A 26,152-nucleotide genomic window follows, 5' to 3' on the forward strand; every position below is an offset into this window, starting at 1 on the left:
GCCGGATTGTAGTCAGTTGGAGGCGTGTCTTAATGAAATTAAACAATGGATGTCCGCTAACTTTTTGCAACTCAACGCCCAAAAAACGGAAATGCTGATTATCGGTCCAGCTCCTCTCTGAGCTGCAACCTTATCGTGGTAGAGGAGTTTGCGTGTCCCAATGATCCTAGGAGCTATGTTGTCCGGGGGCATAAAGCCCCCTGGTAGGGTCTCCCAAGGCAAACAGGTTCTAGGTGAGGGATCAGACAAAGAGCAGCTCGAAGACCTTTATGAAGAAGAAACATCATGGACCCAGATTTCCCTCGCCCGGACGCGGGTCACCGGGGCCCCCCTCTGGAGCCAGGCCCGGAGGTGGGGCACGATGGCGAGCGCCTGGTGGCCGGGCCTGTTCCCATGGGGCCCGGCCGGGCACAGCCCGAAGAGGCAACGTGGGTCACCCCTCCAATGGGCTCACCACCCATGGCAGGGGCCATAGAGGTCGGGTGCATTGTGAGCTGGGCGACAGCCGAAGGCAGGGCACTTGGCGGTCCGATCCTCGGCTACAGAAGCTAGCTCTTGGGACGTGGAACGTCACGTCACTGGGGGGGAAAGAGCCTGAGCTAGTGCGCGAAGTCGAGAAATTCCGGCTGGATATAGTCGGACTCACTTCGACGCACAGCAAGGGCTCTGGAACCACTTCTCTCGAGAGGGATTGGACCCTCTTCCACTCTGGCGTTGCCGGCAGTGAGAGGCGACGGGCTGGGGTGGCAATTCTTGTTTCCCCCCGGCTCAAAGCCTCTACGTTGGAGTCCAACCCGGTGGACGAAAGGGTAGCCTCCCTCCGCCTTCGGGTGGGGGGACGGGTCCTGACTGTTGTTTGTGCTTATGCACCAAACAGCAGTTCAGAGTACCCACCCTTTTTGGAAGCGCTCGAGGGAGTACTGGAAAGTACTCCCCCGGGTGATTCCCTTGTCCTACTAGGAGACTTCAACGCTCACGTTGGCAACGACAGTGAAACCTGGAGAGGCGTGATTGAGAAGAATGGCCGCCCGGATTTGAACCCGAGTGGTGTTTTGTTATTGGACTTTTGTGCTCGTCACGGTTTGTCCATAACAAACACCATGTTCAAACATAAGGGTGCCCATATGTGCACTTGGCACCAGGACACCCTAGGCCGCAGTTCCATGATCGACTTTGTAGTTGTGTCATCGGATTTGCGGCCTCATGTTATGGACACTCGGGTGAAGAGAGGGGCGGAGCTTTCTACCGATCACCACCTGGTGGTGAGTTGGCTGCGATGGTGGGGGAGGATGCCGGACAGACCTGGGAGGCCCAAACGCATTGTGAGGGTCTGCTGGGAACGTCTGGCAGAGTCTCCTGTCAGACAAAGTTTCAATTCCCACCTCCGGAAGAACTTTGAACATGTCACGAGGGAGGTGCTGGACATTGAGTCCGAGTGGACCATGTTCCGCACCTCTATTGTCGAGGCGGCAGATCGGAGCTGTGGCCGCAAGGTAGTTGGTGCCTGTCGGGGCGGCAATCCTAAAACCCCTTGGTGGACACCAGCGGTGAGGGATGCCGTCAAGCTGAAGAAGGAGTCCTATCGGGTCCTTTTGGCTCATAGGACTCCGGAGGCAGTGGACAGGTACCGACAGGCCAAGCGGTGTGCAGCTTCAGCGGTCGCGGAGGCAAAAACTCGGACATGGGAAGAGTTCGGGGAAGCCATGGAAAACGACTTCCGGACGGCTTCGAAGCGATTCTGGACCACCGTCCGCCGCCTCAGGAAGGGGAAACAGTGCACTATCAACACCGTGTATGGTGCGGATGGTGTTCTGCTGACCTCGACTGCGGATGTTGTGGATAGGTGGAAGGAATACTTCGAAGACCTCCTCAATCCCACCAACACGTCTTCCTATGAGGAAGCAGTGCCTGGGGAATCTGTGGTGGACTCACCTATTTCTGGGGCTGAGGTCGCTGAGGTAGTTAAAAAGCTCCTCGGTGGCAAGGCCCCAGGGGTGGACGAGATCCGCCTGGAGTTCCTTAAGGCTCTGGATGCTGTGGGGCTGTCTTGGTTGACAAGACTTTGCAGCATCGCGTGGACATCGGGGGCGGTACCTCTGGATTGGCAGACCGGGGTGGTGGTTCCTCTCTTTAAGAAGGGGGACCGGAGGGTGTGTTCCAACTATCGTGGGATCACACTCCTCAGCCTTCCCGGTAAGGTTTATTCAGGTGTACTGGAGAGGAGGCTACGTCGGATAGTCGAACCTCGGATTCAGGAGGAACAGTGTGGTTTTCGTCCTGGTCGTGGAACTGTGGACCAGCTCTATACTCTCGGCAGGGTTCTTGAGGGTGCATGGGAGTTTGCCCAACCAGTCTACATGTGCTTTGTGGACTTGGAGAAGGCATTCGACCGTGTCCCTCGGGAAGTCCTGTGGGGAGTGCTCAGAGAGTATGGGGTATCGGACTGTCTTATTGTGGCGGTCCGTTCCCTGTACGATCAGTGCCAGAGCTTGGTCCGCATTGCCGGCAGTAAGTCGAACACATTTCCAGTGAGGGTTGGACTCCGCCAAGGCTGTCCTTTGTCACCGATTCTGTTCATAACTTTTATGGACAGAATTTCTAGGCGCAGTCAAGGCGTTGAGGGGTTCCGGTTTGGTAACCGCAGGATTAGGTCTCTGCTTTTTGCAGATGATGTGGTCCTGATGGCTTCATCTGACCGGGATCTTCAGCTCTCGCTGGATCAGTTCGCAGCCGAGTGTGAAGCGACCGGAATGAGAATCAGCACCTCCAAGTCCGAGTCCATGGTTCTCGCCCGGAAAAGGGTGGAGTGCCATCTCCGGGTTGGGGAGGAGACCCTGCCCCAATTGGAGGAGTTCAAGTACCTAGGAGTCTTGTTCACGAGTGAGGGAAGAGTGGATCGGGAGATCGACAGGCGGATCGGTGCGGCGTCTTCAGTAATGCGGACGTTGTACCGATCCGTTGTGGTGAAGAAGGAGCTGAGCCGGAAGGCAAAGCTCTCAATTTACCGGTCGATCTACGTTCCCATCCTCACCTATGGTCATGAGCTTTGGGTCATGACCGAAAGGATAAGATCACGGGTACAAGCGGCCGAAATGAGTTTCCTCCGCCGTGTGGCGGGGCTCTCCCTTAGAGATAGGGTGAGAAGCTCTGCCATCCGGGAGGAACTCAAAGTAAAGCCGCTGCTCCTTCACATCGAGAGGAGCCAGATGAGGTGGTTCGGGCATCTGGTCAGGATGCCACCCGAACGCCTCCCTAGGGAGGTGTTTAGGGCACGTCCAACCGGTAGGAGGCCACGGGGAAGACCCAGGACACGTTGGGAAGACTATGTCTCCCGGCTGGCCTGGGAACGCCTCGGGATCCCCCGGGAAGAGCTAGACGAAGTGGCTGGGGAGAGGGAAGTCTGGGTTTCCCTGCTTAGGCTGTTGCCCCCGCGACCCGACCTCGGATAAGCGGAAGATGATGGATGGATGGATGGACGGTCCTGCTAGACACCGAACTCTATTTAATAATACAACTCTAACATTTGACAACCAAACAATTAAACAAGGCGACACGGTAAAGAATCTGGGTATTATCTTCGACCCAACTCTCTCCTTTGAGGCACACATTAAAAGCGTTACTAAAACGGCCTTCTTTCATCTCCGTAATATCGCTAAAATTCGCTCCATTCTGTCCACTAAAGACGCTGAGATCATTATCCATGCGTTTGTTACGTCTCGCCTCGACTACTGTAACGTATTATTTTCGGGTCTCCCCATGTCTAGCATTAAAAGATTACAGTTGGTACAAAATGCGGCTGCTAGACTTTTGACAAGAACAAGAAAGTTTGATCACATTACGCCTGTACTGGCTCACCTGCACTGGCTCACCTGCACTGGCTTCCTGTGCACTTAAGATGTGACTTTAAGGTTTTACTACTTACGTATAAAATACTACACGGTCTAGCTCCATCCAATCTTGCCGATTGTATTGTACCATATGTCCCGGCAAGAAATCTGCGTTCAAAGGACTCCGGCTTGTTAGTGATTCCCAAAGCCCAAAAAAGTCTGCGGGCTATAGAGCGTTTTCCGTTCGGGCTCCAGTACTCTGGAATGCCCTCCCGGTAACAGTTCGAGATGCCACCTCAGTAGAAGCATTTAAGTCTCACCTTAAAACTCATTTGTATACTCTAGCCTTTAAATAGACTCCCTTTTTAGACCAGTTGATCTGCCGTTTCTTTTCTTTTTCTTCTATGTCCCACTCTCCCTTGTGGAGGGGGTCCGGTCCGAGGGGGTCCGGTCCGATCCGGTGGCCATGTACTGCTTGCCTGTGTATCGGCTGGGGACATCTCTGCGATGCTGATCCGCCTCCGCTTGGGATGGTTTCCTGCTGGCTCCGCTGTGAACGGGACTCTCGCTGCTGTGTTGGATCCGCTTTGGACTGGACTCTCGCGACTGTGTTGGATCCATTGTGGATTCAACTTTCACAGTATCATGTTAGACCCGCTCGACATCCATTGCTTTCCTCCTCTCTAAGGTTCTCATAGTCATCATTGTCACCGACGTCCCACTGGGTCATTATTGTCACCGATATCCCACTGGGTGTGAGTTTTCCTTGCCCTTATGTGGGCCTACCGAGGATGTCGTGGTGGTTTGTGCAGCCCTTTGAGACACTAGTGATTTAGGGCTATATAAGTAAACATTGATTGATTGATTGATTGATTGATATATATATATATATATATATATATATATATATATATATATATATATATAGACATACACACACATATATATATATATACACACACACACACCCACCCGCCCACACACACACACATTCTAATTTCTTGTAGGAAATAGTTTGAAGGGTACCTGTCGTCAAAGTCGAGGCGCCCATGACCTTGGCGGAGATGAAGCTCTGCTCGTAGACCACGTTGGACAGTGAGTCCTCCAGCTTGCCTACTTGACCTTGAACGGCGCGAAGATCGCCTCGTATGCTCTCCACGTTGGCGCTGCAGTTGAGAAGATGACCCTCAACACCGGTTACTTTGTTCTCCAAAGCATGCAGAACGGTATTGGAGGACTGGTGACTTTTGTTCTTTCCCTCAACCGAGCAGATCCGATCCAACGCGTTCACTCTGTCCAGCAAAGACTGAAAAGATCCCCTGAGAGTGTTCACTTCTTCTTGGACAACATCCAGACGGTCTGTCTGAAGTCCAGACTGAAGGTTGGAGAATCTGTCCTCCATTGACACCAGCTTGTCCTCCAGACTCTTTCTCAGGTCTTTGATGGCTTCTGCTTGTTTTAGTTTCAGGTTCTGCTCTACCACAGATGAGTTCACGAGTTCCCTTGTATTTTCCCGGGGAGCTCCGGTTTTATTTCCACACTCCGCCAGCTTGGTCCTTAGGTCCTGGATTTGGTTACGGAGATCGCTTTCCTTAGAGTCCATGAGCTCAGTCAGGCTGAGGTAGTGGTCTTCCTGGCTGTCACACAGGTCCTGAACGGACATTATTTTATAGTCGCACGAGTTCTTCAGGTCAGCCAGTTTAATGTCTAAGCCTTCCATCATCTCTTTCCTCAGGGCACGGATGTTCTCATCCACGTAGGCCCGCAGGTCAGCAGCACCTGAGGACAGTGCCGCAGAAGGGTCGCAGGACTTGCAGACTTTGGTCAGAAGGTGAATTTGGCCGTCATGTTGGTCAACACGTTCTTCCAGATGGCTGAAAGTGCTGCTCCTGTTCTTCATTTCATCTTCCAGCTGGTTGATCTTGTCGAAAAGCTTGTTCGTTGTTGCCCGTTGATGGATCTCCGGGGGGAAGTCCATGGTTTCCGTCTCTGGACCCCGCACACTGGAGGGCTGCCTGAACTGGTCCAGCATTGTGTGCAGCATTTTGCTGGCATCTTCTTGAAAGTCCAGTCTCAGGTTGGAGGACATGTCCGTTATTCTGGCCTGCATGTCCAGCACTATTTGGGACAGTCGCTGCACCTCTTCTTCCAGGTGCTGTGCGTCGCCATGACCTCGCGGTACGCTCGTCTGACCTTGCCACGGATGCGTCTTCTGGTTGTCGGTCTGTTCTTCTGCAGCGAGAAGAAGGCAACAAAAGGTTGGAAGTTGTCCCGCTCTAGAGTGGAACATCGATTGATGTGTATGCAAATGTTAAGTTAAAGGCCTACTGAAATGAGATTTTCTTATTCAAACAGGGATAGCAGGTCCATTCTATGTGTCATACTTGATCATTTCGCGATATTGCCATATTTGTGCTGAAAGGATTTAGTAGAGAACATCCACGATAAAGTTTGCAACTTTTGGTCGCTAATAAAAAAGCCTTGCCTTTACCGGAAGTAGCTGACGATGTGCGCGTGATGTCACGGGTTGTGGAGCTCCTCACATTGTTTACAATCATAGCCAGCAGCAGCTAGAGCTATTTGGACCGAGAAAGCGACAATTTCCCCATTAATTTGAGCGAGGATAAAAGATTAGTGGATGAGGAAATTTAGAGTGAAGGACTAGAAAAAGGCTTCACGGTGGCAGAGGGGTTAGTGCGTCTGCCTCACAATACGAAGTTCCTGCAGTCCTGGGTTCAAATCCAGGCTCGGGATCTTTCTGTGTGGAGTTTGCATGTTCTCCCCGTGAATGCGTGGGTTCCCTCCGGGTACTCCGGCTTCCTCCCACTTCCAAAGACATGCACCTGGGGATAGGTTGATTGGCAACACTAAATTGGCCCTAGTGTTTGAATGTGAGTGTGAATGTTGTCTGTCTATCTGTGTTGGCCCTGTGATGAGGTGGCGACTTGTCCAGGGTGTACCCCGCCTTTCGCCCGATTGTAGCTGAGATAGGCGCCAGCGCCCCCCGCGACCCCAAAAGGGAATAAGCGGTAGAAAATGGATGGATGGATGGACTAGAAAAAAAAAAAAAAAGGCGATTGCAGTGGGAGCGATTCAGATGTTTTTAGACACATTTACTAGGATAATTCTGGGAAATCCATTATCTGCCTATTGTGTTGCTAGTGTTTTAGTGAGTTAAATAGTACCTGAAAGTCGGAAGGGTGTGTGGTGTGAAGTCACGGCAGCTGCAGCAGGACAGAAGCTCCGCTGATCTCCGGTAAGAGCTGACTTATTACCACAATTTTCTCACCGAAAACTGCCGGTTGACATGTAGTCGGGATCCGTGTTCGCTTGACTGCTCTGTTCCATAGTAAAGCTTCACCTCCGGGAATTTTAAACAAGGAAACACCGTGAGTTTGTGTGGCTAAAGGCTAAAAGCTTCCCACTTCCATCTTTCTACTTTGACTTCTCCATTATTAATTGAACAAATTGCAAAATATACAGCAACACAGATTTCCAGAATACTGTTTAATTATGCGATTAAAGCAGACTACTTATAGCTTGGATCGGGCTTGAAAATAATGTCCGTTACAACCCGAGACGTCAAACGCACGCGTCATCATACGAGTCATCATACCGCAACGTTTTCAACAGGATATTTCGCGCGAAATTTAAAATTGCAATTTAGTAAACTAAAAAGGCCGTATTGGCATGTGTTGCAATGTTAATATTTCATCATTGATATATAAACTATCAGACTGTGTGGTGGGTAATGGTGGGTTTCAGTAGGCCTTTAAGTTAAAGTTAAAGTACCAATGATTGTCACACATACGCACACACGAGGTGTGGTGAAATTTGTCCTCTGCATTTGACCCATCCCCTTGTTCACCCCCTGGGAGGTGAGGGGAGCAGTGAGCAGCAGCGGTGCCGCGCCCGGGAATAATTTTTGGTGATCAAACCCCCAATTACAACCCTTGATGCTAAGTGCCAAGCAGGGAGGTAATTGGTCCCATTTTTATAGTCTTTGGTATGACTTGGCCGGGGTTTGAACTCACAACCTACCCATCTCAGGGCGGACACTCTAACCCGTGGGTGTCAAACTCTGGCCCGCGGGCCAAATTTGGCCCGCCGTGTAATTTCATTTGGCCCTTGAGGCAATATCAAATCAACATTAGAGTTGGCCTGCTGGTACTATACAGCGGTGGTGCCGCTATAACGCCGCATTCACCACTAATACTCATACATGCCAACCCTCCCGATTTTACCGTGAGACTCCCGAAGTTCAGTGCTCCCCTTGAAAATCTCCCAGGACAACCATTCTCCGGAATTCCTCCCGCTTTCCACTCGGACAACAATATTGGGGGCGTCACGTCCACTTTTCCTCCATACAAACAGCGTGCCGACCCAGTCACATAATGTAAGCGGCTCGTAAGCACACGTAAGTGAATGCAAGCCATACTTGGTCACACTGAGGGTGGCGGTATAAACAACTTTAACACTGTTACAAATGTGCGTCACACTGTGAACCCACATCAAACAAGAATGACAAACACATTTTGGGAGAACATCTGCACCGTAACACAACATAAACACAACAGAACAAATACCCGGAAGCCCTTGCAGCACTAACTCTTCCAGGACGCTACAATATACACCTCTGCTACCACCAACCCCGCCCACCTCATTGTTATTTAATTTTCAAATGAATTAGCCTTTGGAAAAAGTTAATGTTGATATTTTCTTTAGAAGGCTGCAAAAAGAAAAGAGGCATTACATCTTTATTTAAATGTTATTTAATATGCCATTGATGTTCTATCGTTTGTTTTTTCAAAGTTGATTTTGCACTATTAAGTTATATAAGCGTTGCTTGTTCCATATTCAGTGTTAAAGCAAATCAGTGGAGCAAACTGAGCAATAATTAACATTTTATTCATGCACTTTCTCTTGCTACTTCAAGGCTTGAATGTTTGATTCATTCATTATTGTTAATTTATTTTCAAATGTATTATTAGCCTGTGGAAAAAAGTTCATGTTCATATTTAACTCAGAAGGCTGCAATATAGAAAAGAGGTATTCAATGTTTATTAAAATTTTATTTGATATGCCATTGATATTTTTTCATTATTATTTGAAACTCGATGATTTTGCACGTCAATATAAAGTTATATAAGCCTTGCTTGTTCGATATTCAATGCAAAACTTGTTTGGGTCCCTATTAAAAGATTCATTCGTTCAACCTTGGCCCGCGGCTTTGTTCAGTTTTAAATTTTGGCCCACTCTGTATTTGAGTTTGACACTCCTGCTCTATCCACTAGGCCTCTGTGTGCGAACCAAGTCTCGGCGTACAAACACTGCATTCAATCCTTTTTTACCTGCCATTTTGATGACATCACTTCTTGTACATGTGGGCAGGGGCCCCTGTGTCACATCCTGTTTACAGCAGCCATTTCTAAGAGCTTCGACGGCGAGCAGCACATCGGACGGGTTTATTTCCACAATTGTCGTACCTTGTATTGGTCAGAGCTGTACCAGACTCTCTTAGAGATCACTTTGTGTGATCAGAAACTGTCCAAACTATCACAGTCTCACTGTATAGCTTCGCTTTGCAAGACAACTGATTTAAACTAGCATTTTAGCGAGCCAGCATCCAGGACGCGGCACCTTCAATTAAGGGATTTTATCAGAGAAGGCGGCTTTGTGCCACAGCAAGTCTTTAAAGGCCTACTGAAACCCACTACTACCGACCACGCAGTCTGATAGTTTATATATCAATGATGAAATATTAACATTGCAACACATGCCAATACGGCCTTTTTAGTTTACTACATTACAATTTTAAATTTCCCGCTGAGTTTCTTGTTGAAAACGTTGCGGAATGATGACGCGAGTTTGCGACGTTATTGGTTGGAGGGGACATATTAGCTCAGCACCACTTACGGCTAAAAGTCGTCTCTTTTTATCACATAATTACACAGTAATTTGGACATCTGTGTTGCTGAATCTTCTGCAATTTGTTAAATTAATAATGTAGACTATAAAGAACAAATGCTGTTGGTGGAAAGCGGTGTATTGCAGCTGCCTTTTAGCACCGAGACACAGCCGTTGTTTCTTTGTGTGTTGTGAAGCTTTAACACAGAGCGGTCAAGCGAACATGTTTCTCTACGTCAACCAGCAAGTTTTTGGATGGGAAAATTGTGATATTAAGTCGGCTCTTACCGGAGACATCGGTGGATTATGAGACCTCATCCTGCAGCTCAAAAAAGCAGCTGTGATCTTGGCTCCTCGGCTTCTCTCAGAGACACTGGCGTTCACCGCAGCCATCCGACTTTCAGGTATGACGTGGCGAAGTTGTTAAGAGTGGTTCAATCCCCACCTTCTACCGTCCTATAGTCACGTCCGTTGTGTTCTTGGGCAAGACACTTCACCCTTGCTCCTGATGGGTCCTGGTGAGCAAGGCGCCTTGCATGGCAGCTCCCACCGTCAGTGTGTGAATGTGTGTGTGAATGGGCGAATGTGGAAATACTGTCAAAGCGCTTTGGGCTCCTTAAAAAGGGGTAAAAAAGCGCTATACAAGTACAACCCATTTACCATTTATGTCTTTACAATCTCACTAAAACACTGTTAAAACAATAAGCAGATAAGGGATCTTCCAGAATTATCCTAGTAAATGTGTTTAACTACATCTGAATCGGTCCTACTTCCGCCCCCTGAAGCCGTCGCCTTTTTTTTTGTGTGCTTCACTCTATATTTCCTCATCCACGAATCTTTCATCCTCGCTCAAATTAATGGGGAAATAGTCGCTTTCTCGGTCCGAATAGCTCTTGCTGCTGGAGGCTCACATTATAAACAATGTGAGGATGTGAGGAGCCCTACAACCCGTGAAGTCACGCGCACATTGTCTGCTACAGGCAAGGCTTTTTTATTAGCGACCAAAAGTTGCGAACTATATCGTGGATGTTCTCTACTAAATCATTTCAGCAAAAATATGGCAATATCGCGAAATGATCAAGTATGACACATAGAATGGACCTGCTATCCCCGTTTGAATAAGAAAATCTCATTTCAGTAGGCCTTTAATTGTGATAAGACCAAAACAATGCCACAGCAGACCTATATTACAGCGAAGGAGAAAGCACTGCCGGGACACAAACCAATGAAGGATCGCCGTACACTGCTAGTTTGTGCTAACACTAGCGGTGACTACATGAAGCCACTGCTGTTTTATCCATTATTTTATCAAATTAATTTGCAAACGTGTATCTCTATTAGTGTGTTTTTATAGCAATCCGAGTGTGTGTATTCAGATCTCCGTACGTGTGTTTTAAGTTGTCTGTCTGTCCCTAATCAGAAAGAGCCCTCCATAGGCTGTCTCACACGGGACTTTTGCGACACTTCTGCCGTGTGCATTTTGAGCGAGCGCGACCAGATTTGTGAGCGTGTAGTACAACATAATATATGCTATAATGTTGTGCTGTTTGGATAATGTGTTGGTTTGTTATATACAAATACACATATATATATGTATATCGAAAGATATCTATACTAATATATATCTATATACAAGGGAGTAGGTTTGATTTTGAGATTGGTGGGGACACAAAAGTGCTCCAAGGCAGCACTCTGAAAGTTTACTTTTTTTTTTTTTTTACTTTAGCAATCATAATTTCACGTCATGCAGATGTTATAAGGTAAAGTAACTAAAGTGAAAGCAAAGGAGACAACTTGGAAGAGTTCTCATCTTTACTCTTTAGTGTAGGGCTGTAGTGCAACTGTGCATCATACTGTCAATTAACATAGCCTACTGTCCATCAACAACATCAGAAATACATTCATGCAATACAGCATTGTAAATAAACATAAATGAACTGTAATAATCTTTTCCCCAACTTGTGTTTAAATCACTCTCAATTTTTCCCTTCATCTACTTCTTTCTATTGCTGCTTTTCTACTGTAAATATGTTACATGAAACTAAAAAAAATTTAAAAAATAAAACGGAAAGGTGAAATCCGGCGATCTGATTGGCTGTTAACCGTGGTTTAAATATTGAGCACGGCTACTATTCTAAAGCCTTATCACAGCGTAGGCTATCACTCCGCATCAGGCACGCATGACTGGTATGAATGGAAGTTGTTGTCATGTATCCATGACAACGGACTGTTGCAGTCCGTAGAAAAAGACAGCTGATGTTTTTACGATGTTAAAAAACGGACTAAAGTAGTTGAATTCACATGTTTAAAGTGAACTTTCACCTACGGGGAGGGTTAATAATGGTAGAGGGGACTGAGCATTGACTTTCACCTGGAAAAAAAGCGGAGGAAAAGACGAGATGCAGTGCTAATTTGGAGCTACCGTCTGGATAGGTGGGACTGTTTTTTCCACAGTGAGGAGTGACAGCGGGGACATCCAATCACACGTAAGTTAGCATGAAAGCGGCAACCAATCAGGGAGCGATACTTAGGTTAGAGGCGGGACTTCTAGCAGAGACCGACATTTAACCCTTTCTGTGCCATAATCATTGACTAAACATTACGGGCAGCGGTTGTATTGATAGTGACTACACAGTAACGGCTGGATATTGGTAGGGACGTGTCCCCAGCGTCCCTACCCAATTCTACGCCCTTGTCTATATATATATATACACATACAGTGAGGTAAAAAAGTATTTAGTCAGCCACCGATTGTGCAAGTTCTCCCACTTAAAATGATGACAGAGGTATGTAATTTTCATCATAGTACACTTCAACTGTGAGAGACAGAATGTGAAAACAAAAATCCAGGAAATCACATTGTAGGAATTTTAAAGAATTTATTTGTAAATTATGGTGGAAAATAAGTAATTCAAATCAAATCAAATCAACTTTATTTATAAAGCACATTTAAAATTTACCACAGGGTTAGTCAAAGTGCTGTACAATGGACAGGTTAAAAGATAATATGAGGACAAGACAACACAAACAGAACATGATAAAAAATAAATAAAAAAAACATAAAAACAGGTTGACAGCAGGTGTATAATGGGGCGCCATTGCAGGATGGATATCACTTAGTGTTAAAAGCCAAGGAATAAAAGTATGTTTTTAAGAGAGATTTAAAAACAGGAAGAGAGGAGGCTTGTCTAACACTCAGAGGTAGGTCGTTCCAGAGCTTGGGAGCAGCAGCAGCGAAAGCTCTGTCACCTCTAAGCTTCAGCCTTGTGTCAGGGACCGTCAGTAGCAGCTGATCGGCTGATCTTAGGGATCGAGTGGGGCAGTAAGGCTGAAGGAGGTCGGAGAGATATGTTGGCGCGAGGTTGTTTAGACATTTAAAAGCAAATAAAAGGAGTTTAAAATTGATTCGATAAAGCACAGGGAGCCAGTGAAGGGACGCTAATATAGGGGTGATGTGCTCATGTCTGCGGGTCTGTGTTAGCAGGTCTACCATTCAAAGCTCTCACTGATGGAAGGAGGTTTTGGCTCCAAATCTCACGATACATGGCCCCATTCATTTTTTCCTTAACACGGATCAATCGTCCTGTCCCCTTAGCAGAAAAAGCCGCAAAGCATGATGTTTCCACCCCCATGCTTCACAGTAGGTGTGGTGTTCTTGGGATGCAACTCAGTATTCTTCTTCCTTGGAACTCAGTATTCTTCTTCCTCCAAACACGACGAGTTGAGTTTATACCAAAATGGATACATGGATGATACAGCAGAGGATTGGGAGAATGTCATGTGGTCAAATGAAACCAAAATAGAACTTTTTGGTATAAACTCAACTCGTCGTGTTTGGAGGAAGAAGAATACTGAGTCGCATCTCAAGAACACCACACCTACTGTGAAGCATGGGGGTGGAAACATCATGCTTTGGGGCTGTTTTTCTGCTAAGGGGACAGGACGATTGATCCGTGTTAAGGAAAGAATGAATGGGGCCATGTATCGTGATATTTTGAGCCAAAACCTCCTTCCATCAGTGAGAGCTTTGAATGGTTGACCAAATACTTATTTTCCACCATAATTTACAAATAATTTCTTTAAAATTCCTGGATTTTTTCTTCACATTCTGTCTCTCACAGTTGAAGTGTACCTATAATGAAAATTACAGACCTCTGTCATCGTTTTAAGTGGGAGAACTTGCACAATCGGTGGCTGAATAGATACTTTTTTGCCCCACTGTATATACACGCACATATATATATATACATAGTGTTTTCAAAGTGCTGTTTTTTACTAAAATGGGGACATGTTCACCTTTAAGTCTTATGGGGAATTCTTCTTCACTATATGAACCTTCCGCTTTACTAACCATGTCTCAGAAACAATTAAGTTTGTAAATCGAGGTTCCACTGTGTTTGAACTGCTCATGTCCTTTACCTTGCGATGCTGGAAAGTGTCCAGAGGGGACGGCCGCCTGAGGCAGACGCTCCACACGCTCCCCGCTTTTTACCTCCATGCAGTTGTGTCCCTGGTAGCCCGGGCAGCATCTCCACTCCAGCTGCGTCACGGTCTTGTAGACCATCTTGTATGTGGGCATCAGGTGTGTGCGATATCTGTGGAATTACATCATGCAGTAGACTTCTTAGTCCAATACAGCACAATGAGGAAGGACACATTTGACATGGCATTGTTGATGTTTATGACAGGGGTTATACATGCAAATAGTCCATCAAAAATGATATTTCTGACACGCTAATGCGCTATAGTCCACTATGTTGGCCTGTTGTTGACATTCCCCTCTGAGCTCAAACATTAACAATAAAAGTGGTCATTTATACGGCTGAAATAATTTGTGTCGCCTCTGACAGCGTCTTGATTTGTCTCAGGGTTTCTGCAGGTATCAGCACATATCATTTCAAGTAGCAGTAGAGTGCAAAAATAATTTGACTTTATACAGTGGGGCAAAAAAGTATTTAGTCAGCCAGCGATTGTGCAAGTTCTCCCACTTAAAATGATGACAGAGGTCTGTAATTTTCATCATAGGTACACTTCAATTGTGAGAGACAGAATGTGAAAAAAAAATCCAGGAATTCACATTGTAGGAATTTTAAAGCATTTATTTGTAAATTATGGTGGGAAGTAAGTATTTAGTCAACCATTCAAAGCTCTCACTGATGGAAGGAGGTTTTGGCTCAAAATCTCACGATACATGGCCCCACTCATTCTTTCCTTAACACGGATCAATCGTCCTGTCCCCTTAGCACATGGGTGTCAATTTGGCCCACCGTGTAACCTCATTTGGCTCTTGAGGCAATATCAAATTAACATTAGAGCTGGCCCGCCGGTGCTATTCAGCGGCGGTGTCGCTGTAACGCCACATTCACCGCTAATACTTATACTTGCCAACCCTCCCGATTTTCCCGGGAGACTCCCGAAATTCAGTGCCCATCCCGAAAATCTCCCGGGATTACCATTCTCCCGATATCCACCCGGACCACAATATTGGGGGCGTCACGTCCACTTTTCCCCCATACAAACAGCGTGCCGACCCAGTCACATAATGTAAGCGTCTCGTAAGCACACCTAAGTGAATGCAAGGTCATACTTGGTCAACAGCCATACAGGTCACACTGAGGGTGGCCGTATAAACAGATTTACCACTGTTACAAACATGCGCCACACTGTGAACCCACACCAAACAAGAATGACAAACACATTTTGGGAGAACATCCGCAACGTAACACAACAGAACAAATACCCAGGACCTCCTTGCAGCACTAACTCTTCCGGGACGCTACGATATACACAGCTACCCCCAACCCCGCCCACCTTATTGTTATTTTATTTTCAAATTTATTAGCCTGTGGAAAAAGGTAATGTTGATATGTATTTTAGAAGGCTGCAAATATCCATCCATACATTTCTACCGCTTATTCCCTTTGGTGTCGCGGGGGGCCTATCTCAGCTACAATTGGGCGGAAGCCACACACCCTGGACAAGTTGCTACCTCATCGCAGGGCTGCAAATAGAAAAGAGGCATTACATTTTGTATTTAAACTTTATTAATATACCATGGATTTTTTTTCGTTTGTTTTTTGAAAGTTGATTTTGCACTATTAAGTTATATTAGTGTTGCTTGTTCCATATTCAGTGTTAAAACAAATCAGTGTAGCAAACTGCGCAATAATTAACGTTTTATTCCTGCACTTTCTCTTGCTACTTCAAGGCTTGAATGTTTGATTCATTCATTATTGTTATTTTATTTTCAAATGTATTATTAGTGTGGGGGAAAACGTTTTATTTGATATTCACCTCAGAAGGCTGCAAATAGAAATGGGCCTTCAATGTTTATTTAAATGCCATTGATATTTTTTAATTATTATTTTTTGGAACTCAATTTTGCATCCAACCCTAAAGTTATATAAGCCTTGGTTGTTCAATATTCAATGCAAAACCTGTTTGGGTCCCGATTAAAAGGTTAATTTGTTCAACCTTGGCCCGCGGCTTTGTTCAGTTTTAAATTTCGGCCCACTCTGTATTTGAGTTTGACACCCCTTCCTTAGCAGAAAAACAGCCCCAAAGAATGATGTTTCCACCCCCATGCTTCACAGTAGGTATGGTGTTCTTGGGATGCAACTCAGTATTATTCTTCCTCCAAACACGACGAGTTGAGTTTATACCAAAAAGTTCTATTTTGGTTTCATCTGACCACATGACATTCTCCCAATCCTCTGCTGTATCATCCATGTATCCATTTTGGTATAAACTCAACAGATGTTGTTCCCAAAAGTAATGGTTTGCACTCACAAAGTCTGCTTGATTCACATTGTTGTTGATGGGAAAGAGATCTGTGGTTCCCAACGATATGTCATGCAATGACGTGACTGGCTTCCTCATTACCTCCGGAATCGCTGTGAGATTGATACCATTTTCATCATATCTATTTATCTGAAATTTTTGGGAGTTTTTTGGTGTCATAAATCAGATGTGTGGAGGGGGCGTGGCCTGCCAGGGAACGAGGTGTGCCAGGACTGGCCTCGAAGACAGCGACAGGTGCGTAGATGGCCCAGGTGGGCCCTTGTTATCTAATCACCTGTCGCCTTTATTAGCAGCAGCCGGATTGAGACATTTTGTTCGAGCTGGAGAGAGAGACACAGACAGAGAAAACAGTTTGCTGGAAAGCAGAGCACTCGCACCTTGTGAGGAAAAATATAACAGCGTTGTAACCCTGATCCGGGCTCTTGTGACAATGTTTGGTGGTCCAAGGAACCCACTGGAAGGCTACCAAAGACTATAAAAATGGGACCCATTACCTCCCTGCTTGGCACTCAGCATCAAGGGTTGGAATTGGGGGTTAAATCACCAAAAATGATTCCCGGGCGCGACCACCACTGCTGCCCACTGCTCCCCTCACCTCTCAGGGGGTGAACAAGGGGATGAGTCGAATGCAGAACACAAATTTCACCACACCCAGTGTGTATGTGTGTGTGTGTGTGTGTGTGTGTGTGTGTGTGTGTGTGTGTGTGTGTGACAATCATTGGTACTTTAACTTAAGTTTAACTTCTAATCAAAACGTATGTTTGTTTCTTGTGTAGACAAATCTGGAACAAAAACGTGTAATATATCAAATCTGTATTCATCAAACGGCAAGATTGTCATCCTCTCGTCTACGGCACTAAGCCTTCTGGGTAATGTAGTAATTTAACAACAAACTCGCAACTTAACTTCCTAGGATGTATTTACGTATTTATTTAACATTTATTCATCCTGGGACAGATTTTCATTTGCGTTGCTGACCTCGCAAAGAAGCAGCATTTACGGTACATGTTGGAGATGTTGAAGTGTGATGATAAATTCTCGTTGTCTCTCATTTACCGGACGGCGTGGTGAAGTTGGGAGAGTGGCCGTGCCACCAATCTGAGGGTTACAGGTTCAATCCCCACCTTCTACCATCCTAGTCACGTCCGTTGTGTCCTTGAGCAAGACATTTCAACCTAGCTCCTGATGGGTCCTGGTTAGCGCCGTGCATGGCAGCTCCCGCCATCAGTGTGTGAATGAGTGAATGTGGAAATAATGTAAAGAAAAAAATTGCGCTATAGATTGTTCAAAAACGCTCCTAACATGCAGGAGTAAGTATGTTCAAAAATGTATTTTTAAGATGAACCAACACTTTTCAAGCGTAAAACATACACCCTAACTTGTGGATAACCGGTGTTTGGTTATATCAATCAATCAATCAATGTTTACTTATATAGCCCTAAATCACTAGTTAATTAAAATGTGTTATTATATTCCTGTGAGGGAGTGTGGCCTGCGGACCTGCAGCGAGGCGGGGTGTGCCATTGCCGGCTCCGAGATCGGCGACAGGTGCGTGGATGGCCCACCTGATCGCCTGTCACTCTATAAAAGGGCAGCAGCCGGGAAGAAAGTGGTTGGAGAAGTTGGGGTTGTTGATGGTGGAGAAAAAAACCCGAGCACAAGCGGGAGCGAGACGGAGAGCGGATGGCTGGAAAGCAACCCAAAAAGCGAGACCGTCACGAGAGGCAATTGCTGAAAAGCAGAGCGATGAGTTTATTGCAAAATAAACCAAATCGCAAAAACCGTCAAGTCTGTCATATCTCTTCTTGGTGGTTCGAAGAACCCGGAGGGAGGGGCAAGACCTCCACAATGTCCATTATGTATGTTGACAATGAGTTCTGAGTATGTGCTTTTACTGCCATCTAGTGTTGACTTTTAATTCTGTGCAGTATAAAACGAGTAAAACATCAATACAGCGTTTGTTTTCCGATTTTTGTTGTAATCCTGTGCTTTTTGAGGTTAGGCTTACAAGAAACACTAAAAAAAACCATCGATAAATTAGACAAATCAATATCCAAATTTTTATGGTGGGCCGGATCGGCCCTTATCTGCAAGTCGGTCCTACAATCGCCCGAATATGAGGGAGGGCTTGCACTCCACAATTTTATACAGTTCTATTGGGCGGCTAATGTACAGAAACTCCTATACTGGATGGACGGAAGCTCTCAGACTCTCCCGGCCTGGGTATCCCTTGAAACGGCAATCCCACACTTTTCATTACGTTCTTGCTTATGCTCACCACTCCCTTTTCCATTTAAACTTAAGGCGCAAACACCATTGTATCGATCTCCATGAAAATATGGAACCAGCTAAGGTTTTCAGGGCCCATCTATATTGACCCTGCTACTTAAAAAACAGTTATTTAAACCTCCTCGTACCGACCCCGCATTTATGACCTGGCACGATCACGGTATCACGGTATGGAGTGTTCTCATCCTTCGCTGAACTCTCTTCCAAATACGATTATCCAAACTCCCACCTTTTTCGTTTTTTTTCAGGTGAGGGACTTTGTAAAGAAGCAGTTCCCACACTTCCCAAATCGTCCTCCGGAAACTCTTATAAGATACATTGCTGTCTCTGAGCCCAAATCATAAAAAATGTATCTCTGTGATATATACCTCCTTAAGCTTAGTTGCTCCAAAGTCTTTATCAGTGAAAAGGAGTTGAGACCCAGGATGGACCGCTCGTCGGGACCCAGGATGGACCGCTCGCCTGTGTATCGGTTGGGGACATCTCTACGCTGCTGATCCGCCTCCGCTTGGGATGGTTTCCTGTGGACGGGACTCTCGCTCCTGTCTTGGATCCGCTTTGAACTGAACTCTCGCGGCTGTGTTGGAGCCACTATGGATTGAACTTTCACAGTATCATGTTAGACCCGCTCGACATCCATTGCTTTCGGTCCCCTATAGGGTGGGGGTTGCCCACATCTGAGGTCCTCTCCAAGGTTTCTCATAGTCAGCATTGTCACTGGCGTCCCACTGGATGTGAATTCTCCCTGCCCACTGGGTGTGAGTTTTCCTTGCCCTTTTGTGGGTTCTTCCGAGGATGTTGTAGTCGTAATGATTTGTGCAGTCCTTTGAGACATTTGTGATTTGGGGCTATATAAATAAACATTGATTGATTGATTATTAATTGCTAGAACGGGTAGGGAACCTATGGCTCTAGAGCCAGATGTGGCTCTTTTGATGACTGCATCTGGCTCTCAAATACATCTGAGCTGACATTGCTTAACACGATTAGTAATGAATAATTCCGCCAGTAATCGGTGTTAAAAATAACGTTTAACATATAAAACATTCTTGCATTTTAATCCATCCATCCGTTTTCAACTGCACCTGTTCAATAAGTCACATCAATGGCGTAGTCGTAATGGTTTGTACAGTCCTTTGAGACATTTGTGATTTACGGCTATATAAATAAACATTGATTGATTGATTGATGATAAGAGCCTCGTGGGAGAGCGATCTTAACACCAACATATCTGATAAAGTTTGGAACTCTGCCCTGAATCTGGTCCACTCTTCCTCGATATGTGCCCGTCTTGGTCTCATCAATAGCAAAGTAATCCATGAAATTCACTACACTAATTCAAAACTATACAAAATCTATCCCACTGTTAGCAATACCTGTAATAGATGCAAACAATCTCCGGCTGATCATGTCCATATGTTCTGGTCCTGCTCTAAATTATGTTCCTTTAGGGAAGACATTTTTGACACTATCGGAAAGGCATACGGTCAAGACTTTCCCTCCAACCCATTATCAGCCATTTTCGGCATATGCCCTGATAACCCATGCCCTGTACCACTAAAACGCGCTGTGGCTTTTACGACCTTGCTGGCCAGGCGACATATCTTGTTCAATTGGAAGCTGGCTCACCCCCCATCACACGGCCGTTGGATTAATAAATGATAAATAAATGGGTTGTACTTGTATAGCGCTTTTCTACCTTCAAGGTACTCGAAGCGCTTTGACATTACTTCCACATTTACCCATTCACACACACATTCACACACTGATGGAGGGAGCTGCCATGCAAGGCGCCAACCAGCACCCATCAGGAGCAAGGGTGAAGTGTCTTGCTCAGGACACAACGGACGTGACGAGGTTGGTACTAGGTGGGATTTGAACCAGTGACCCTCGGGTTGCGCACGGCCACTCTCCCACTGCGCCACGCCGTCCCATAATGAGGTTCTTTACAATTTGAAATTGGAAAAACTTAGGTTTTCACTAAATGGCTCTGGTCAAGTGTTTGAAAGTTCATGGAGTCCTTTCTTACTGAATGTCAACTCACTTGACTTATGTCCAGACGCAGATGAGGATTAAACTCCCTTTTATTTAGTATTATTATCATTATTTTTATTTGTTTTTTTTCTCCCTTTCGCTCTCCTTTTAGTCTCTTTCTGTCTTTGGTCTTGTATGGGTGTGTGTGTGTGAATGTGTGTGTCTTTGTCGTCTTACTTGTTGTTTGTGCCATGTGTCCCTGGTTGGTTCGACCTGAGTGGGGTGGGTGGTTTTAGGGGTAAGGGTGTGAAGAATTCACTGACTTTAAAATTGTACTGTTTCGACTTGCACTTTTTTTTCTGTATATGTGAAAAAGTCAATAAAAAAAGTTGGATTAAAGAAAAATATTGCTAACACATTCATGAAATCACAAGCAGACCAGTCAGGAATCCTATTCTGTCTCCCAGTAATGTTTGTCTGATCTTGAATGGGATTGTGCTGAAAATTTTAATTTCCCCTCGGGGATTAATAAAGTATGTCTGATTCTGATTCTGAAGTTGATTCAATGCTTCTGTATATAAAAGAAAATGAAGCCTCATAACATTGCTACTTTTGCCGAAACTGCCGTTAATTCGGGAATTTTAGGAGGGACCGATTACAGCTTCCTGTGTGTCGTAGTCGTAGTAAAACATGTAGAACATAATTCAGCTAAATTTAGAGGCCTACTGAAGCCCACTACTATCGACCACGCAGTCTGATAGTTTATATATCAATGATGAAATATTAACATTGCAACACATGCCAATACGGCCTTTTTAGTTTACTAAATTACAATTTTAAATTTCGCACCGAAGTATCCTGCTGAAACATCACGGTATGATGACGCGTGCGCGTGACGTCACGCATTGTAGAGGACATTTTGTTCCAGCATCGTTTCCAGCTATAAGTCGTCTGTTTTCATCGCATAATTCCACAGTATTCTGGACATCTGTGTTGCTGAATCTTTTGCAATTTGTTCAATGAATAATGGAGACATCAAAGAAGAAAGCTGTAGGTGGTAAGCGGCGTATTGCGGCCGCCTTTAGCAACAGAAACACAGTCGGTGTTTCATTGTTTACATTCCCGAAAGATGACAGAGAAGCTTTACTATGGAAGAGAGCATTCAAGCGAACCCGGTTGGGTTGGACCACACACACAAAGTACAGTGTATTATGCAGCGATCATTTCGAAAGATTGTGTTTCGAAGAGGGTCTCTTGCGAAGGGCACCCGTCGACTGGTGCTGAACAAAGGTGCGGGGCCGACCTTCAGGTTGTACAGGTACGACCATATAATCTCACTAAAACACTAGTAACACAATAAGCAGATAAGGGATTTTCCAGAATTATCCTAGTAAATTTGTCTAATAACATCTGAATTGCTCCCACTGCATAGTCTTTTTTTTTCTTCTGGTCCTTCTCTCTCACTTTCCTCATCCACGAATCTTTCATGCTCGCTCAAATTAATGGGGAAATCGTCGCTTTCTCGGTCCAAATCGCTCTCCCTGCTGGTGGCCATGATTATAAACAATGTGAGGAGCTCCACAACCCGTGACATCCCTCGCACATTGTCTGCTACTACCGGTACAGGCAAGGCTTTATTATTGGCGACCAAAAGTTGCGAACTTTATCGTGGATGTTCTCTACTAAATCCTTTCAGCAAAAATATGGCAATACCGCGAAATGATCAAGTATGACACATAGCATGGACCTGCTATCCCCGTTTAAATAAGAAAATCTAATTTCAGTAGGCCTTTAAGTGATAACATTTTGTGTGTCCCATTCCGATATGGTATATAAGTCTGCACCTGAAATCTCAATCAAGCACTAATGTCTCTTTTTTTCCAAGCTGAGCAGACTGATAGCAGCTTGTCTCCATTGGAGAGCCTTTTTTCACTTCAAAACTTTACAACTCAATGCACAGAAATGAAGTTTGTCAATATAGCTTATGCAAGAGCTGAATGCAGCTCTTTCAAAAATGTATGAAAATTGAAAAAGTTGAGGGGAAAAATATTTTGTTTTGTTTTGATATGGTTTCTGTGGGAGGACAAACATGACACAAACCATCCTAATTGTTGTAAATCTCTTTGTTTGTATTAAACATGCTTCAATGATGAGAGGATTTGGCCAGCGCAGTTTAGTCCTATTAATTTCGGCGGTCCTTGGACTTACCGTACTTCATTTATATTTTAATTTTCTTGAGGGAACTCTCCTGAAGGAATCAATTAAGTACTATCGATATGCACAACTTTTCAGCTATTACAGCTTCAACTCTTCTGGGAAGGCTGTCCACAAGGTTGCGGAGTGTGTTAATAGGAATTTTTAACCATTCTTCCAAAGGCGCATTGGTGAGGTCACACACTGATGTTGGTCGAGAAGACCTGGCTCGCTGTCTCCGTTCTAATTCATCCCCAAAAGTGTTCTATCGGGTTCAGGTCAGGACTCTGTGCAGGCCAGTCAAGTTCATCCACACCCGACTGTCATTCATGTCTTTATGGACCTTGCTTTGTGCACTGGTGCACAGTCCTGTTGGAAGAGGAAGGGACTCGCTCCAAAGTGTTCCCACAAGGTTGGGAGCATGGAATTGTCCAAAATGTTTTGGTATCCTGGAGCATTTTTTAGAAATTTCTGTGTTTATATTAATAAAGCTTCACTGATGGGAGGATTTGGCAAGCGCAGTTTTGTCCTACTAATTTTGGCGGTCCTTGAACTCACCGTAGTTTGTTTACATGTACAACTTTTGCAGCTATTACAGCTTCAACTCTTCTGGGAAGGCTGTCCACAAGGTTGCGGAGTGCGTTAATAGCAATTTTTCACCATTCTTCCAAAGGCGCATTGGTGAGGTCACACACTGATGTTGGTCGAGAAGACCTAGAGCTCAGTCTCCGTTCTAATTCAACCCCACAGGTGTTCTATCGGGTTCAGGTCAGGACTCTGTGCTGGCCAGTCAAGTTCATCCACACCAGACTCTGTCATCCATGTCTTTATGGACCTTGCTTTGTGCACTGGTGCACAGTCCTGTTGGAAGAGGAAGGGGCCCGCTCCAAACTGTTCCCACAAGGTTGGGAGCATGGAATTATCCAAAATGTTTCGGTATCCTGGAGTATTTTTTCGAAATATCTGTGTTTATATTAAACATGCTTCACTGATGAGAAGATTTGGCGAGCACAGTTTGGTCCTACTAATTTTGGCGGTCCTTGAACTCACCGTAGTTTGTTTACATGTACAACTTTTGCAGCTATTACAGCTTCAACTCTTCTGGGAAGGCTGTCCACAAGGTTGCGGAGTGTGTTAATAGCAATTTTTCACCATTCTTCCAAAGGCGCATTGGTGAGGTCACACACTGATGTTGGTCGAGAAGACCTAGCGCTCAGTCTCCGTTCTAATTCAACCCCACAGGTGTTCTATCGGGTTCAGGTCAGGACTCTGTGCAGGCCAGTCAAGTTCATCCACACCAGACTCTGTCATCCATGTCTTTATGGACCTTGCTTTGTGCACTGGTGCACAGTCCTGTTGGAAGAGGAAGGGGCCCGCTCCAAACTGTTCCCACAAGGTTGGGAGCATGGAATTATCCAAAATGTTTCGGTATCCTGGAGTATTTTTTCGAAATATCTGTGTTTATATTAAACATGCTTCACTGATGAGAAGATTTGGCGAGCACAGTTTGGTCCTACTAATTTTGGCGGTCCTTGAACTCACCGTAGTTTGTTTACATGTACAACTTTTGCAGCTATTACAGCTTCAACTCTTCTGGGAAGGCTGTCCACAAGGTTGCGGAGTGTGTTAATAGCAATTTTTCACCATTCTTCCAAAGGCGCATTGGTGAGGTCACACACTGATGTTGGTCGAGAAGACCTAGCGCTCAGTCTCCGTTCTAATTCAACCCCACAGGTGTTCTATCGGGTTCAGGTCAGGACTCTGTGCAGGCCAGTCAAGTTCATCCACACCAGACTCTGTCATCCATGTCTTTATGGACCTTGCTTTGTGCACTGGTGCACAGTCCTGTTGGAAGAGGAAGGGGCCCGCTCCAAACTGTTCCCACAAGGTTGGGAGCATGGAATTATCCAAAATGTTTCGGTATCCTGGAGTATTTTTTCGAAATATCTGTGTTTATATTAAACATGCTTCACTGATGAGAAGATTTGGCGAGCACAGTTTGGTCCTACTAATTTTGGCGGTCCTTGAACTCACCGTAGTTTGTTTACATGTACAACTTTTGCAGCTATTACAGCTTCAACTCTTCTGGGAAGGCTGTCCACAAGGTTGCGGAGTGTGTTAATAGCAATTTTTCACCATTCTTCCAAAGGCGCATTGGTGAGGTCACACACTGATGTTGGTCGAGAAGACCTGGCGCTCAGTCTCCGTTCTAATTCATCCCCAAAGGTGTTCTATCGGGTTCAGGTCAGGATTCTGTGCAGGCCAGTCAAGTTCATCCACACCCGACTGTCATTCATGTCTTTATGGACCTTGCTTTGTGCACTGGTGCACAGTCCTGTTGGAAGAGGAAGGGACCCGCTCAAAACTGTTCCCACAAGGTTGGGAGCATGGAATTGTCCAAAATGTTTTGGTATCCTGGAGCATTTTTTAGAAATCTCTGTGTTTATATTAATAAAGCTTCACTGATGGGAGGATTTGGCAAGCGCAGTTTTGTCCTACTACTTTTGGCGGCCCTTGAACTCACCGTAGTTTGTTTACATGTACAACTTTTGCAGCTATTACAGCTTCAACTCTTCTGGGAAGGCTGTCCACAAGGTTGCGGAGTGTGTTAATAGCAATTTTTCACCATTCTTCCAAAGGCGCATTGGTGAGGTCACACACTGATGTTGGTCGAGAAGACCTGGCGCTCAGTCTCCGTTCTAATTCAACCCCACAGGTGTTCTATCGGGTTCAGGTCAGGACTCTGTGCAGGCCAGTCAAGTTCATCCACACCAGACTCTGTCATCCATGTCTTTATGGACCTTGCTTTGTGCACTGGTGCACAGTCCTGTTGGAAGAGGAAGGGGCCCGCTCCAAACTGTTCCCACAAGGTTGGGAGCATGGAATTATCCAAAATGTTTCGGTATCCTGGAGTATTTTTTCGAAATATCTGTGTTTATATTAAACATGCTTCACTGATGAGAAGATTTGGCGAGCACAGTTTTGTCCTACTAATTTTGGCGGTCCTTGAACTCACCGTAGTTTGTTTACATGTACAACTTTTGCAGCTATTACAGCTTCAACTCTACTGGGAAGGCTGTCCACAACGTTGCGGAGTGTGTTAATAGGAATTTTTCACCATTCTTCCAAAGGCGCATTGGTGAGGTCACACACTGATGTTG

General features: G+C 45.3%; 1 protein-coding gene across 4 annotated transcripts in view; it reads right to left on the bottom strand.

Moving 5' to 3' along the window:
- emilin2b (elastin microfibril interfacer 2b) overlaps positions 1–26,152 on the bottom strand; it is a 64,726-nt gene that overhangs the window by 32,664 nt on the left and 5,910 nt on the right. For 3 of the 4 annotated variants that reach the window (XM_061922190.1, XM_061922189.1, XM_061922192.1), the window contains exons 3-4: positions 14,154–14,329; positions 4,854–6,059 (exon numbers count right to left, since the gene is read on the bottom strand). In XM_061922190.1, the coding sequence (XP_061778174.1) occupies positions 4,854–6,059; positions 14,154–14,329 (1,382 nt within the window). The remainder of the gene's footprint in view (positions 1–4,853; positions 6,060–14,153; positions 14,330–26,152) is intronic. The other variant, XM_061922191.1, reaches the window with a different exon arrangement.

This window comes from Nerophis ophidion, linkage group LG15 (genome assembly GCF_033978795.1).
Source record: "Nerophis ophidion isolate RoL-2023_Sa linkage group LG15, RoL_Noph_v1.0, whole genome shotgun sequence".
Lineage (NCBI taxonomy): Eukaryota > Metazoa > Chordata > Actinopteri > Syngnathiformes > Syngnathidae > Nerophis > Nerophis ophidion.